The 15,119-nt window shown below is 38.7% G+C and overlaps 1 protein-coding gene across 5 annotated transcripts in view; it reads right to left on the reverse strand.

The window, feature by feature from the left end:
- The window catches only part of RNF216 (ring finger protein 216), a 131,083-nt gene that overhangs the window by 109,255 nt on the left and 6,709 nt on the right, over window positions 1–15,119 (reverse strand). For 4 of the 5 annotated variants that reach the window (XM_019637527.1, XM_019637526.1, XM_019637530.1 and 1 more), the window contains exons 2-6: window positions 13,538–13,670; window positions 10,475–10,608; window positions 7,541–8,398; window positions 6,576–6,652; window positions 1,155–1,257 (exon numbers count right to left, since the gene is read on the reverse strand). In XM_019637527.1, coding sequence (XP_019493072.1) covers window positions 1,155–1,257; window positions 6,576–6,652; window positions 7,541–8,398; window positions 10,475–10,608; window positions 13,538–13,601 — 1,236 coding nt within the window. In that variant the 5' untranslated portion in view covers window positions 13,602–13,670. The remainder of the gene's footprint in view (window positions 1–1,154; window positions 1,258–6,575; window positions 6,653–7,540; window positions 8,399–10,474; window positions 10,609–13,537; window positions 13,671–15,119) is intronic. The other variant, XM_019637531.1, reaches the window with a different exon arrangement.

Raw genomic sequence — 15,119 nt, forward strand, 5'->3', positions numbered from 1 at the left:
AGCCATCCTGCTACCTGTTGGCAGCTCAGCGGCTGCTCAGCTCGGGCTGGACTCGAACCACTGTTGCTCAGAGCTCAAACTCTTGAGTGAGCTCTTAATCAACTGAGCCACTTGGCCGGCCCTATAAAATTTTTAAAGGATATTATTCACATAATGATGATTTCATTTGTTTTATGGCTCTCAAATAATTTTTAAATTGTTGTGAGAGACAGGATTGGCTCTTCCATCTCAAAAGTTTGCCAACCCCTGAACTAGTAGAAAAGTATAGCTGTGGACTTGAACCCAATCTCTCAGCCACCTTCTTTCCACAAAATGTTTAGAAAAATTCTTTTTTTTTTTTTGGCTACAGAATATATAAAAGAGTCAAAAGAATCTGTGGGGAGCAGAAGGATCAAGGAATAGATACCAATGAAGCAGTTCTGAACTATACTTCACTTACACTAAATGTTAGTTTGGATCACAAATGAAGACAATAATCAAGGTTTAAAAAATAAAATTGTTTCTATCTTGATCCAGGATTTGCTTTCACAGGTGTATGCATTGCATATAAAACTTACATCAAAACTATGAACAGATACTGAGCTCAAGGCAATGATCGGATGCTGATGTTTGGGGCAGTGTATTGATGGTTTTGTGATTTATGTTGAAATGCATTATAATGAAATAAAAAAGAAGAGTGAGGTGCTGATGGACAGAGGGCTGGATATGCGACAATGTGGCTATAGTAAAATGTTAACTTTTAACAGTACTTCTCCTGGGTACAGAAATGATCAATGTAAAAATCTTCTGACTTTACTGTATGGTTTAAAATTTTCAAGATAAAATATTAAAAAAACCCAAATAACTGAAACGATACAAAGAATCCTGGCCAATTCTTGTTTCATTTTAGAAACTTGCTTTATAGGATTAAAGAAATGGAGTTTGTTTAGTGTTTTATGGGAATGGGAAGAGAGAGTTACAATGAAAGCAGGTAAATGCAGAATTCAAAGTGGCCCAGGCTGGGAAATCCACTGAAGTATAAATGTATTCTGAAATCCTATTTTCCTGGCTAGTCTTTTAAAATGTGTCCTGACAAAGCACTTTCTTCCCATAATGATGATGAGAAAGGCATAGCACTTCTAGGTAGAGACTGCAAAAAAGAGCACGACACTTGCCTTTGTCTCATCTTGGCTGGCAAGCAGGCTGCTACTGGGGTTGATAACGACTCGATCTTCTCTCTTTGGATAATCTGGATTTTCCAGAAGAAAATTACAAAGTCTGCAAAAATAAATGATAGTACTTTCATACTGTTTCTAAATCCCACACCTGCCCATTGATTCAAACACAATGTTTGAAAAATTAAGTCCCTAGTTACACATTACAATTGGCCTATCAAGGAATTAAAATGTTTGCAGATCAGAAAAAATAAAACAGACAAAACACAATTACGCTGAATTTCTTTTTTGCTTGCTAGTTTAAAAAGCAACAAACATAATGATGAATGCAAACCCCCAAAGTTTTTCTATTAGTTGGGCGTCAGTGTAATGAGGTCACTGAAATTCTTATTGATTGAACCAAACGGAATTAAGAGAAATTTAGATGTAAAGTATGAATATGTTTGTCAGAAGACTACATAACAAATAAGGGGTGGGAAAAAGTATGCATTCACATTCACAATTAAAATTATTTGCTGAGTTAATAAATGGAATGTAAAAGACCTGTGAATTAATTAATACTTTGTAACCCTATGGTTACATAAATCCCTATGAGTGATCTGAGTGACACTCAGTTTATTAGCCAACTGCAAGGCTGAAAGAACAGACCATGTTTGTGCCTCATACCAAACCCATAGCCTTTCTCTTTATCACTATGATGTAATAGTGGAAAAGTAAGGATATAGAGAGTTAAGATAACACACACAGCTGTTATCACCCCCCGTTTTAACAAATGGTAACTAGCAAGGCTCTTTAGCCTATCACAACCAAAACAGGCAACAAACTGTGCTCTCGGATGACTCCAAAGTGCGCGGTCAGCCTGGGTGGCGTGCAGCCCGTCACTTCAGTGCCAAGAAAGTTCCTCCACTCACAGGGTCACTGGTGCTTCCCTCTCCCCATCCTTCCTTCCTGCAGATTTGCAGGATGACTCCACCCCCTTGTAGGCGCCCTACCCATGCCTCTCACTTGACTCCCTTCCTCCTGTCCAGTGTCAATGGTAGTAGAGCCTCCAATAGTAAGACAGGTCCAACAGGAAGAGATTGGAGGAAAATGCTCACCTCCTGCTCCTCCTCACCCACGTGTTTGGGGACCAAAAAATGGGGAAGCACACTTCTTCTGCAAGCCCCTAAGGACCCTTAGCACTGGTCCGACTGCAAAGCCCCCTCCTCATCCTGCTCCAGGACCCATCAGCATACCTTAACACCTTTTTCTTCACCATCACTTCCAGGAGCCCCAAGTACTTCTTCACTCTAAGCTCTCCTCTCCCTTATCACCATGCCCTGTCTACTGGAATGCAATGCCAGGAGCCCGGAGAGGGAATAAACCCCTCTTCTGATGTTATATAGTTGTAGCAAGGGGAGACAAGAATTCTGAGCACATCTCCCTTTAAAACCACTGTCACTGATGGTAGTTCTTTGTTCCAGGACAAAATGATGAGCACTGTAGTTATACAGATCTTTGAAGGCTGACCTGGGAATTAGCCACCACTACGAATCCAGTATCAGGGAGAAAGGCCTAGCGTTCCAAACTCTTTCACACACACACACACACCTGGATGTACTACAAACCAGACGTGGAATAGCCCCTTCGCCCCTCCATTTCAAACTTGCCTGTCTGTAATGTTCTAGACAGTGTGGCTACCACAAGCCAACATCTACCAGATACCAGAAATTTGGGAAAAGATAAAAAGCTCAAATGAGAAAGAATCTTTGCTAAAATGGCCACCCATTAGTGAAGCCAGTGGTGCCCACGGAGGGGTGGACACAGATGACGACCTGCTAGGGTGTTGGAGGAAAGTATGAAAACTCCTATTTCTATAAATCTCATTCTTCAAAGTTTTCCATTTTTACATATTTTCTGAAGTACATAATACAGAAGCACAGTATATGATATAGAGAGAATAGTAGGTATAATTTGTGGGGAAAAACCCCGTGGGAAAGAAACCCTAATTTTAGGGGTTCTCTTAACAATTCATTTCATATTTTCAACACTATGAAGAACTTCACATATAGAAATGCTACAAGATGTGGCATTCCACATGGCAGAAATCAGAGGCGCTCACTTTGAACTGTCAAAATTCATTTCTATGTAATATCTTCTCTACCCTTACCAACAGAACTTCCTGGAGGTTAAAGGCCATTCAGTAGCACAGATAATTGAGGACAAAGTTTCCCTTCTACAGAAATAAGCTACACCCAATACATTAGTATTTCCAGCCTGGGGCAAAGGCAGTGGCGGGGAGGGGGCTTGTCAGAACTCAGATCTGTCCACCTATTCCTATTATTTCATGCCTGATCTGACCTGACAAGCTAAAGGGTCTCGAGAAAGCATTCCTGCTAAGTAAGCCAGGCTGGCATCCCAAGCTTTTCTCCTTAGACAGTTACTGCTGTCTGGATCCAATTTAAGTGAGTGAAAAGACTTAGCGAACCAGCCAAAGAGTGGATTACCATTAGAGGAGGTTCTCTGGTGAACAGGCCCCTTGTGCTCATCTGATCAGCCAGTTACATCTAACAGTGATGTTAACACTGTACATAAAGTGACTGAGGGTCAGCTACACAAAAACCCAGCCTGCACAACTCTGCTTTGAGCCTCCTTTGAGCTCTACATTAACAACACTGAGCTTAGCTATGGGAATTAACAACTTAGTCCCAAAAGCCCAGGGATGAAAGGAAAGTAGTGCCAGAAAATTAGACTGTAGGTTTGAAAAGATTCAATACAATTACTATACATTCCTTTTCTTTTGGATTTCAAAAGAATTTTTATGTCTTTAAGAATGAGTATTTGCTTCTGAATGATGCAAAAAAAGGCAGAGTCAATGAATCTCTAGGAAAAAAGACATGTATGAGACTCAAGACTATCTCAGTCCTCACCCAGGACTGAATTCTTGCTATCTTGGTGGTCCAGACAATAATCTAAAGTGATATTAGACTGACACTGCCCCTAGGCACACGACAAGTAAAAGCAAATTCTCCCTGAAGGAGCCGTTTCTATCAAGACCTCAAGAAATGAGCTCAGTCAAAATTTACAAAATACACAAGGAAACAGGACACTCTGAAAACCAGCAGAAACAAGACAATGAGCTTCACAAGAACTTCACATGTTGGAATGATCACATGCAGAACACAAAAAAGCTATCTTTATTGTTTACAGTGTTTAAAGAACTAAACAGATTAAAAATACAGGCAAAAAATAAAACACTAGAAAAATGACCAAGAGAATTAAAAAATAAAATTACTAGAAATAAAAAAATATAGAAACTGAAATTAAAAACATAGTGGATGGGTTTAACAGCAGATTACACCCCACTGAAAAGACAGTGAGCTGGAATAGCTTTGAAGAAATCATCCGGAATGTGTCTCCGAGACAAAGAGATGGGGTTGAGAGCCATGGAGGATGGGGAGAAGAGAAGTGGTACAGGGCGAGAAACAGAACGGGACAAAGGGATTTACTTGATGAGATAATGGCTACAAAATTTCCAGAACTGACAAACATTATCAATCTATGGCCTGCTGTAGTCTATATTCTAACTATATTGCCTCAGTGAGATATACATTACATGCAAAAGTAACCATAAACATTATTCACTTTACTCAGTCATTATTAGTAACACTGGAACTATAATTAAAAAATTATTTTATGTATATTGTAGGATAAAGAAAATAAATATATTAATGTTATTATAAATTAAGTTTTTAGTGAAAGAAAATATACACAAATGTGAACTTTAGAAAGATGGAAGAAAAACACCTTAATGTTAAATTTGATAGGAAATCATAAATATAGTCATGATTAAAGAAAACCACATTTCTTTGGTCTGTCTCTTGAAAAGACCTAGAGTGGTGACATGCTAGTGGTGATGATGAGCACGTCAAGTCCCGAGATGTTAGTTTATAAACACCAATCCTCATTCTAAGAAACTTGGGTTTCTTGGAGAAATGACAGATTCCAGGTCTGAGGCAGAGAAGTTCAAGGTAAGCCTAGGGCAAGCTGGTATATTAGAAAGCAAGGACGTGCACAAAGACTAATGGGGTCATAACAAAAAGATGCATGTGTCATCTTAAGAGGCTCCTAGTAGTCAAATTTACGATAATTGAGTAACAAAAAGAAAAACAATTGTAACTGATTGTAAAACATTACTTACACAAAACCTTTATGTCCATAGTGAGTAAAAAAAAGGAACTAAAAAGGCAAACTCTTCCTTACAGCAGAATGCCAGATAATAATCTAGGTGGTGGTTATATGGATGTTCATTGTACAGCCTTTCAACTTTTTATGTTTTAAAATACTGGGGGAGAAACAATCAGTGACATTTTTTAAAAGTTTGTTCTAGATTAAGACACTAAAGATAAATACATTATGAAACCTTGACTGAATCCTGGTTTAAAAACTGGTAACAGGCTGCCTCTGGACAGAGGGGTGTAAACAAGGCTGCTGCTGGCACCAACAGTGTGTTTGTATGAATTAGAAAAAAATACCTCTCTGAGCTGCTGGCCTGGGAAAGGCGGCCCTTCCCTCTTGGTCATGGCAGGGAACCACTCCCTCTCACACCCTGAGCTGAGCACTGCAGTACAGGATATAATCTTGGAGGACAGAGGTTTAGTATACTACCTCTTTTGTTTAATTAAAATAATCTGTATTAATTGGTTGAAAACGGGTTAATTTCAACACTCTACTGTTCTTTACAAATTGACAGCTGTTTCACCCCTGCAGACTAAAAGAAGGGGGAGAGTGTAAGAGGAAAGAGACTTATTTTTCATTTTGTATTCTTTAGGACACTTTTATTTTTTAAAAAATGTACTTATCATTTTTATAATAAAAACTAAGAACATTCCATACCCTTCTCCAGGCAAATAGGCAGACTGGTTGCAAGACACTTTCTGTTACAAATATAGAGAAGAAAATGTCTTTTTGACATCCTGACTGAAATCGTAGGTAGTTATCAATGCTTAGAATTAACTAAACATGCAGTATTCTATAACATCCAAGAAAAAAGTCTGTATATGACTAACAGGATCTTCTAACAGAGCCATTAAAAAAGACTTCATGCTTAATGAATAAGCCAGTCACAAAAGGACAAATACTGAGTGATTCCACTTATACGAGGTTGCCAGAGTAGTCAAATTCAAAGAGACAGAAAGTAGAATGATAGGTGCCAGGGGCTGGGGGAAAGTAGACAAGAATGGGGACTTAGTGTTTAATAGAGAGAGAGTTTCAGTGTGGGAAGGTGAAAAAATTCTGGAGATGGATGGTGGCGATGGTTGTGCAAAAATGTGAATGTACTTAATGCAACTGTGCACTTAAAAATGGTTAAAATGGTAAATTTTTAAGTTATGTATATTTTACCACAATAAAAAAAGAAAAAAGACACGCTGGTATACTTACACATTCAAATCAAAATAATTCTTCAAATGAATTATTTCCTCAATATATCCATGTGCTACATCTGGAAATCTTGCTTCCTGCAAAGGAATAAAAAATTATTTATATTTCATCCACTAAAATGGCTTCAAATTGCAATAAAAACCAGATAGCAAAAAGGATACAAAATGACTACAGACTAGAAAAGGATTATAAAAGAGCGGGTTTGTGTCTGGCTTAAAATTCCACACGAGGTGCCCAGATTTACCTGTCTACATAAAATATGAACTCTAGAAAGGTCCCTAGAGATCATCTGGTCCTCTGCCCTCATTTTGCACGTCCATTCTTCATTCTTTCAATAAATATTGAACATCTCTGCCTAGGCAAAGGGAGTCAAAAGACAAATACAGCATTCACTAGCTCACCCTCCAGAAGCACACGGCATAGTGGGCCAGGTGGAAACACCTGGGAAAAGAAAGGTTAAGAGACCATTCAAAGGCAAATGGCAGCCCAGCCAGGACATAGCGCCCTGCACTACTTTCTATTAGATCTAATCAGTGCTATCCAACAGAATTCGTCCAGCAATGGAAATCTATTTTGTGCTTTCCAATATGGCAGCTGTTCAGCCCCATGTGGCTATGAGCACTTCAAATGTGACTGGTGCCACTGGAAATGGAACCAAAAATTTTGTTAACTGTGAGACATTTACACTTAAATGGCCACGTGCAGCTGGACAGTGCAGCTCTAGGTAACCTCATAACCCTGCTTTAAAGGTTTGACTTTGGAGTTAATTCAATGCCTTTTTAAAAACGGGGAGGGTTGCTCTTATGGCAGCACCAGGGCTGTTTTCAGAGTTTATCTTCTGGTCTATAGATCTAGCTAAAAACCCCTTAGGAAAATGAAGTCCACATGCACAATGTTTTTGCAATAAATGAAAACTCAGTATATTTAATGTCTATAATCATTTACTTAAATAAGATAAAACTTACTGTTTCTTTCACTAATAGTGCAACGACTTCTTGATCTACCTCAGGAGCTTCTTGGCCCCAAAGTTTTTCCATGTTGGGCTCCTGAGGTCCTTGCAGTGGAAAAGCTGGACCTGGCTCATCCTCATCTATTGCTAATTGTTGGTCTTCAAGCTCTCCTAGAGGATGGGCAGGCTGAGGAGAAGAGCGGCCTGGAATTCCATCCTGCTGGGGTTCTGGTCTTGGAAAAGCCGGCCTTGGAAAAGCCAGCCCTGGGGGTTCATGCTGATACAACATGGGGCCCAGTTCTCCTTCAGGCTGCCGCTCCTGAGGAACAACCTGGTTTGTTATCTCATGGGGCTGTTGGTTTAGAGACTGGAAGTAACGATGGTCTAACCAGTAGTCTTCTTCGATGGTCTGATCATCTAGGATAGCATTCGAATCTCCAAGGTTTGATAAAAGCTCTGTCTCTGAGTCTTCAGATGACTGGTTCTGAGCGTCCAAAGGATCACTTTCTTGATAAAGAAAGCTATTTTCTTCCCAGATAAAGATTTTTGGCCTGGATCTGGGATTGACAATATCATTTGCTACTGTGTTACGACTTGGTCCAGGCTTGGGTTCTCTTTCTGTTTGGCCACTCGGCTTAATGAATTCAGACACTCCAGGAGGCCCAAGATCCAGAAATTCACCGTAGTCATCCTCAGAATCATCCTGTGTCCCAGAATTAAACAATGAGCTGTTATACACTGAAAAATAGCTGTTCTTATTTGAGTCAAAGGCTGCGCTAGACTTTTTAGGCTTTTCTTCTCCCACACTTTTGAGATCTTGCCACTGAGAAGCTGGTTTGATGAGATTGGGTCGGGAGGTTTGAGGTTTACTTGTCTAAGAAAAAATGAAATTTTAATAATAATTCAATTTCTTTCCTATGTCTGTGTCTCCTTATGTACTTATACTGAGTTTCTGAGATATGACAGGAAAAAACTAAAACCTGTCCACAAAACCTATTCTTCACTTATTGTCACACTGAAATTTGATACTACACTAAAATCACAGTAGCTGTTCATAGACTGAAGCCTGAATTATAGTTTGAATTATTTCACCTGAGACCACTAAAACAAAAACTGTAGAGGAAATAATGGAAAAAAATGACAACATAGTAAAGGGATGAGGAATGTTCACTGAACATATGAAAAGAACACACATCTCATTAGTAATCAGCAAAATGCAAATTAAAATAAGATTTCCCCTCTTAAGACTAGCAAATTTTTTAGAAAGCTAATAATATCAAGCATTGCTAAGGATGTGGGAAAACTACTGGTGAAATTAGAAGAGCAATTTGGCACTGTTCATTAAAATTTTTAAAAGTTTATCCTTATGCTCTATCAAATCACGTTTTGCTATCTATTCTGCAAACCCTTATGCATCTAAAGTGGGCACATACAAGGACATTCACTGCAACGTTTGTAACATAAAAAGAAAAAAATTAGAGGTGGAGACATTCTAAAGTTTATCCCTAACAGAATAGTTAACTATCATTTTATCTGCTCTACAAAATACTCTCCAACTCCTCTACCCCACCCCACCCCCACTCACCAAGGGGTAACCCGCTCTATTGTATGTTTTGAAATGGAAACCTCTCCAAGAAATGTCATTAAGAAAATTTGCAAAACAATACACAGGATTCTTTATTTTATAAAAAAAATCAGGGTCAGCCAAGCCTCGTTAGTTAAGAGCTGGCTTGCAACACCAGCTCTGAGCAGCAGGACACCGGTTCGGTTCCCACATGAGGGCCAGTGGCACTGCCCTCTACAGCTAAGATGGTGAACCACAGCTCGACCTGAGGATGGGCTGCTTGAGTTGCCGGCGACAGCGTAGGCTGAGCCCCTGCTGCAGTAGGCTGCCATAAGCTACCGTGTGTGGCCGGCAGCCAGCGTGAGCGGCTAGCAGCCAGTGTGAGCGGCCAGCAGCCACAGTGAGCGGCCGTCTAGAAGCCGGCGACTGATGTGTCTCACCCAGGAAGAGCGCAATGATGGTGCCAACTTGGGCCAGAGAAGCAACGTCCTCCACAACTAGACTGAAGAACAAAACAACAGCAACTTGTCTGTTCCCCTTCCCCCAAATTCCCCAGCGCTGTTCCCATCCCCCAATTTCCCAATAAAAATCTTAAAAAAAAAAAAAAGTAAGCATAAAAACTGGAAAGGAAAAAAGTGTAAGTTATCATTTGCAGATAGATCAGATGCCATCCCTTGAGAAATTGTGAGGGTCAATTGAAAAAACTACTACAGATAATAAAAGTAAGGTGATTGAGTATGAAATTAATATAAAAACCTACAGACTTTTAAATGAACAAAACTTAGTTAGAAAAGGTCAATATTATACAAATTCTTCTACAAGTATAACCATAAGATTTGTTGTCTATCTACCTACCTATTGGAATTATTGGGTTGTCGGAAAAGTCATGACACATTTTTGCAACGAAAAACAGAAAAAAATATGTCATGACATTTCCGACAACCCAATAGAAAAGCTGATCTTAAAATTTATATTAAAAATAATTTATATAAAAATATAAGCAGAAAAATATCCAGGATGATTCTGAAAAATGTAGAGTAATAAGGGAAGATGAGCACTACCTGATATCAAGATACAATTATAAGGTTGTAGTAATTACAATAGTGTGGACTAGTACATGAATAGTCAGACAGAGCAACAGTACAGAGATGTCCAGAAAACAGACCAAAATATATGGCTTCTGAAGTTAAGAGGACATCAGGGCAGGGTGTAAGGGGGCTGTTCTCAGAAATCGAACAAGTGCAAAGGAAGAGTGCTCTGTGTGTAGCAGCAGCAGTGATCTCAGCTGTTCTACAATAAGGCCCCAATACCAACTACTGAGTGGCTGAAGAATCAGATCACTAACTTGCAATAATGCCTTATTATGGTAAGTTTAAGAAAACTCACTTCCGTCAGGATGACATCATCATCTAGGTCCTCTTCATCATGTTGATGAGGAGCTGGAGTGACCAGCATTGGAACCCCTTCCTCATCTGAGTCATCAGATATGGTGATAGGTCCATCTCTGAGACTGATCCAGTCTAAAAGTAGGCAGAGAACACTGTTACCAGGAGGTGAGCATCATCACATTCAGCCCTTGAATTTAGCTTTAGCACGCCAAGGGTCAAACCTAAAGCTAAGTTCATGGCTACTGGTGAGATAACTTATCTCCTCAAGCAGCACCTGCACCCAAGAGCCATGCTGATTTGGGGGAGAGGATTTGACAAGCTCCTCGCTTGGCCATTCCAGAAGACCCACCCTGTGGAGGTCCATTCTAAGGAGATTCTGAGGCAGAGAGGCACTAGACACCAGGCACAGGGTCCAGAGAGGAAAGGGGTACCACTGAAATAGCATAATGAGTAAGACCCCGGCTTCCTTCTGCTGCTTGATTCCCTGAATGCTGGCAGACAGTCTTAGATTCCATATTCAGGAAACTGTAACTCCCTCTCTGAAAGAATTAGCCCAAGAAAAAGGACATTTACAGAAAACAACATTGGGGACCCAATGAAAAAATTGGGTCCCAATGAAAAAAATCATCTTACAGTGAAGCACATTGGTTGACAAGATACTCCCCAACACACCATATATAAACACATTAGCTTCTAAAAATATACTTAAAAAAATTAAAAGTATAACAGTGCAAAGTTTATGAATCAAGTGTATATAAAACCCCATGAAGTAATACAAAAGATCCATACCTATGTGGCCATGATCACTAAGATGAGTAAATATAACATTTCTAAGACATTAGTAGCCTCTTAACTCTGTGGATTAGTTTTGTTTGTTTTTGAGTATACATTCTTTTGTTTCTGGCTTTCTTGCAAATAACATATCTGAGATATATTCATGTTGCTGCACGTCACAGTTCTCTTTGCTGGATACAATCCATTACATGACTATATCATAAAGTATTTATTCTTCTGTTGATGGGCATTTGGATTGGTTCCAGTGTTGGCTATTTTGGATAATGCTGTTATGAACATTCTTGGTATACTCATTTCAGTTGAGTACCTTCTAGGAGTGGAGGAAGTGCTGAGTCATAGGGAAAGCATATGTTTAATTTTAGTAGACGGTGCCAAACAAGTTGCCAAATTGTGCCAATTTATACTCCCACCAGCAGTGTATAATAGTTCTTGTTACTTTATGTCCTTCTAGGAACACAGATGTGCTCATTCATTTATATGTTTATCTATAGCTACTTTCACGCTACAATAGTATAGGTGACTAATTCCAACAGAGACCTGCAAAACTAGAATAGTGACAATCCGACTTTTTTAGTTTGCTGAGCTCTGGTTTAGATTATTAAGATCCAAGGTTTACTTCTTATCTAATATATGCAGTTTTCTTGACAGTTTTGGTTTTCTCATGCATAAATGTTTTCTTTAAAACATGACATTAGATGCATCTCACAAGCTCTCATAGGTTTTATTTTCATTATCATGTAATTCAAAATATTTTCCAATTTTCATTGTAATTGCTTTTTAGAAACGGGTTACTCTGAAATTTATTCTTATTTTCCACACGTATAGAGATTTTCTAATTATATTTCTTAATTGACTTATGACTTAATTTCAATGAGGTTATAGAACACTCTGTATGATTTCAATCCTCTGAAACTTTAAACTTGTTTTGTGGTTCAAAATATGGTCAATTTTGGTGAATACATTGGGTACAATAACTTTGGTAACTACCAAGTTAAAACACACTAGTAATAAAATCCTAAAAAGAAAAAAAAAAATCAGTATTTCTTTTGTAGTGTTCATAATTTGCAGTTTTAAGCAATTTTATTTTTCTCAATTTATTTGCTTAACAAAATGTGCTCATTTTTTCCAAAAGCCAAATCTATCTAATTTACCCTCTGTTGAAAAAAAAAAAATCATCTTCATAAGCACAAAAAATATCACGGGGAAAAAAAACTGGTACGACCTCTTCTTCATGTAATTTCTACTTAAAAAATATCTTTTCCTACTCATCAGCATGAAATTTTTCCTTTTAACCGATGTATAAATGTGAATTAGGATTTCACAGGAAATTTCATATCAATTTTGCAAAGTCGTCACAGAAATGCAGGATCTCTTTTCTTTAAGAATCAATGAATTTCCCCAAATTTACAACACTGAAAAAATGAAAGAATACACATCCTAAAATTCCCTGTAAGGCTAAACCAAACTTTTCTGGCAAAAAAAGAAATTAAGCATCGTATGAGGACCAAAAATGCTTTAGCACTGCCCTTAGCATTTTTAGATCACACAGGCCTGGAGGAGTATTCCTTTGCAATCACCACTCCTTCAAAAACAGAGAAATGCCACTGTTGTCATACTTCCACCTCTTTAAGATCCTGTGATTGCACATTCACAGCTCATTTTAGCCTGCTAATTAAGTTTATTAATCTACTAATGATGGAAAATTATTTTCATTAGTTTCAAGTATACAAAGCAACGTAATACATTTACACCCCTCACAAAGGGATAACCCCCCCCTCCCAAGCTACTACCCTACCCCCCTGACATCGTATATAGTTGTTACAATACCATTCACTATCTTCCTTATGCTATACTCCACATCCCGTGAATACATATGTACTCGTCTATATGTTTAAATATAGTTGACGTACAATATTATTCTACTTTAGCTTCAGGTGTATACAGTGCATTGGTCATGCATTTACACAGTCTATGAAGTGATCCCCTTGATAAGTCCAGTGCCAGTCTGGCACCTCACATAATCTTTACAACACTGTTGATTATATTTCATATGATAAAAAATTCTTAAACTTCATTCATGCTAGCAGGTATCAACATGTGACGCAAAATTCTAGTCTGATGAGTCCATTTACACCTCATGTTTTAGATCTAAAAATGAAGTGTCTCTGGGTTCCACATGGTACAAAACAGGTTCATTTCAAAACAGTAACTGTAGTCTTAAGAGAAAAAGCAACAATGAAAGGCGGAAAATAAGAAAAACACTTACCTTGTCCCTGGTGGCAGCGAAAGTTGAAGTGAATTACCTCCTTGTTGTTATTTCCCTCTGCCATTTTCAAATGCAGACATACACATATGTGCTTGCTAATACCTAAACATGGTAATTATCTGTTTCAAAGGGTCTGAAAGAGAAGGGGGGAAAAAAACCATTAAGAATGAAGGAGTACAGGGCCGGCTGAGTGGCACATTGGTTAAGAGCTGGCTTGTGAGCACCAGCTCTGAGCAGCAGGGCCCCGATTTGGATCCCACATGAGGGCCAGAGACACTGCGCCCTCTACAGCTAAGATGGTGAACAACAGCTCGACCTGGAGCTGAGTTGCTGTGAGCAGCCAGTGACAGCATAAGCTGCAGTGGGGCTGCAGTGGGCTGCTGTAAGCTACCGTGAGTGGCCAGCAGCCAACGTGAGCTGCTGTGAGTGGCCGTCCAAGGGCCAGCGAGCGATTGCCTCAGGTGGGAAGAGCGCAATGATAATACCAACATGGGCCAGTGAAGCGACGTCCTCCACAAGTAGACTGAAGAACAAAAGGACAGCAACTTGTCTGTTCCCCTTCCCCGATTCCCCAACGCTGTTCCTCTCCCCCAATTCCCCAATAAAATCTTTAAAAAAAAATGAGGGAGTATCAAAACTCTTCCCATTTATCTAGTTAAGGTATCTTTCTAAATTATGGTGAAAACACCACTAAACAGAAAACTGAAAGAATGCATAACTAAAAAGCTAACAGAAGAGAAAACACTGGAATAATAAAAAAATAACTACTGCAAAAGAACATATAAAAGAGAAATAAAGAATCAAAGAACAGATGAGACATATAAAAAACATAAAATACACTTAAAAACTCAATTACGTTAACTATGGAATGGGAAGAAATATTTACAAATCATATATGGGGTTAAAATCCAAAATATATAAAGAATTCATCCAACTCAATACCAAAAACACACATAATCCAATTTAAAAATAGGCAAAGGACTTAAATACTTTTCCCCAAGATATTCAAATAGCCAACAGGTACATGAAAAGATGCTCAACATCACAATTCATTAGTGAAATGCAAATCAAAACTACAATGAGATTATCACTTCACACCTCTCAGAATGGCTAGTATCAGAAAATCAACAAGTACTGGTGAGGACGTGGAGAAAAGGGAACCCTCGTGAACTGTTGGTGGGAGTATAAATTGGTACCATAACTGTGCAAAAAAAGCTTGATGCTTTAGAAATTATCGTGGAAGATACATATTCCCTAAAAACCCAACAATCCACTGTCAGAAATCTGTATTATAGAAATGTATGCTTATATGTACCATGTCTATGCATAAGAATGTTCACATTATTTCTAAGAGCCCAAAATTGGAAGGGACTCACATCAATGATGAAATGGACATATACTGTGGTGTGTTCATAGAATTAAAACCTATACAGCAACAAAAATAAAGCTATTAGTCACACACAACTTGGATGGATATGAAAACATAATGGTTGAGGGCCGGCCGAGTGGCGCGATGGTTAAGAACTGGCTTGGGACGCCAGAGGGCCCCGGTTCGGATCCCACATATGAGGGCCAGTGACAC

This window comes from Hipposideros armiger, unplaced genomic scaffold (genome assembly GCF_001890085.2).
Source record: "Hipposideros armiger isolate ML-2016 unplaced genomic scaffold, ASM189008v1 scaffold_33, whole genome shotgun sequence".
In the NCBI taxonomy this organism is placed as follows: domain Eukaryota; kingdom Metazoa; phylum Chordata; class Mammalia; order Chiroptera; family Hipposideridae; genus Hipposideros; species Hipposideros armiger.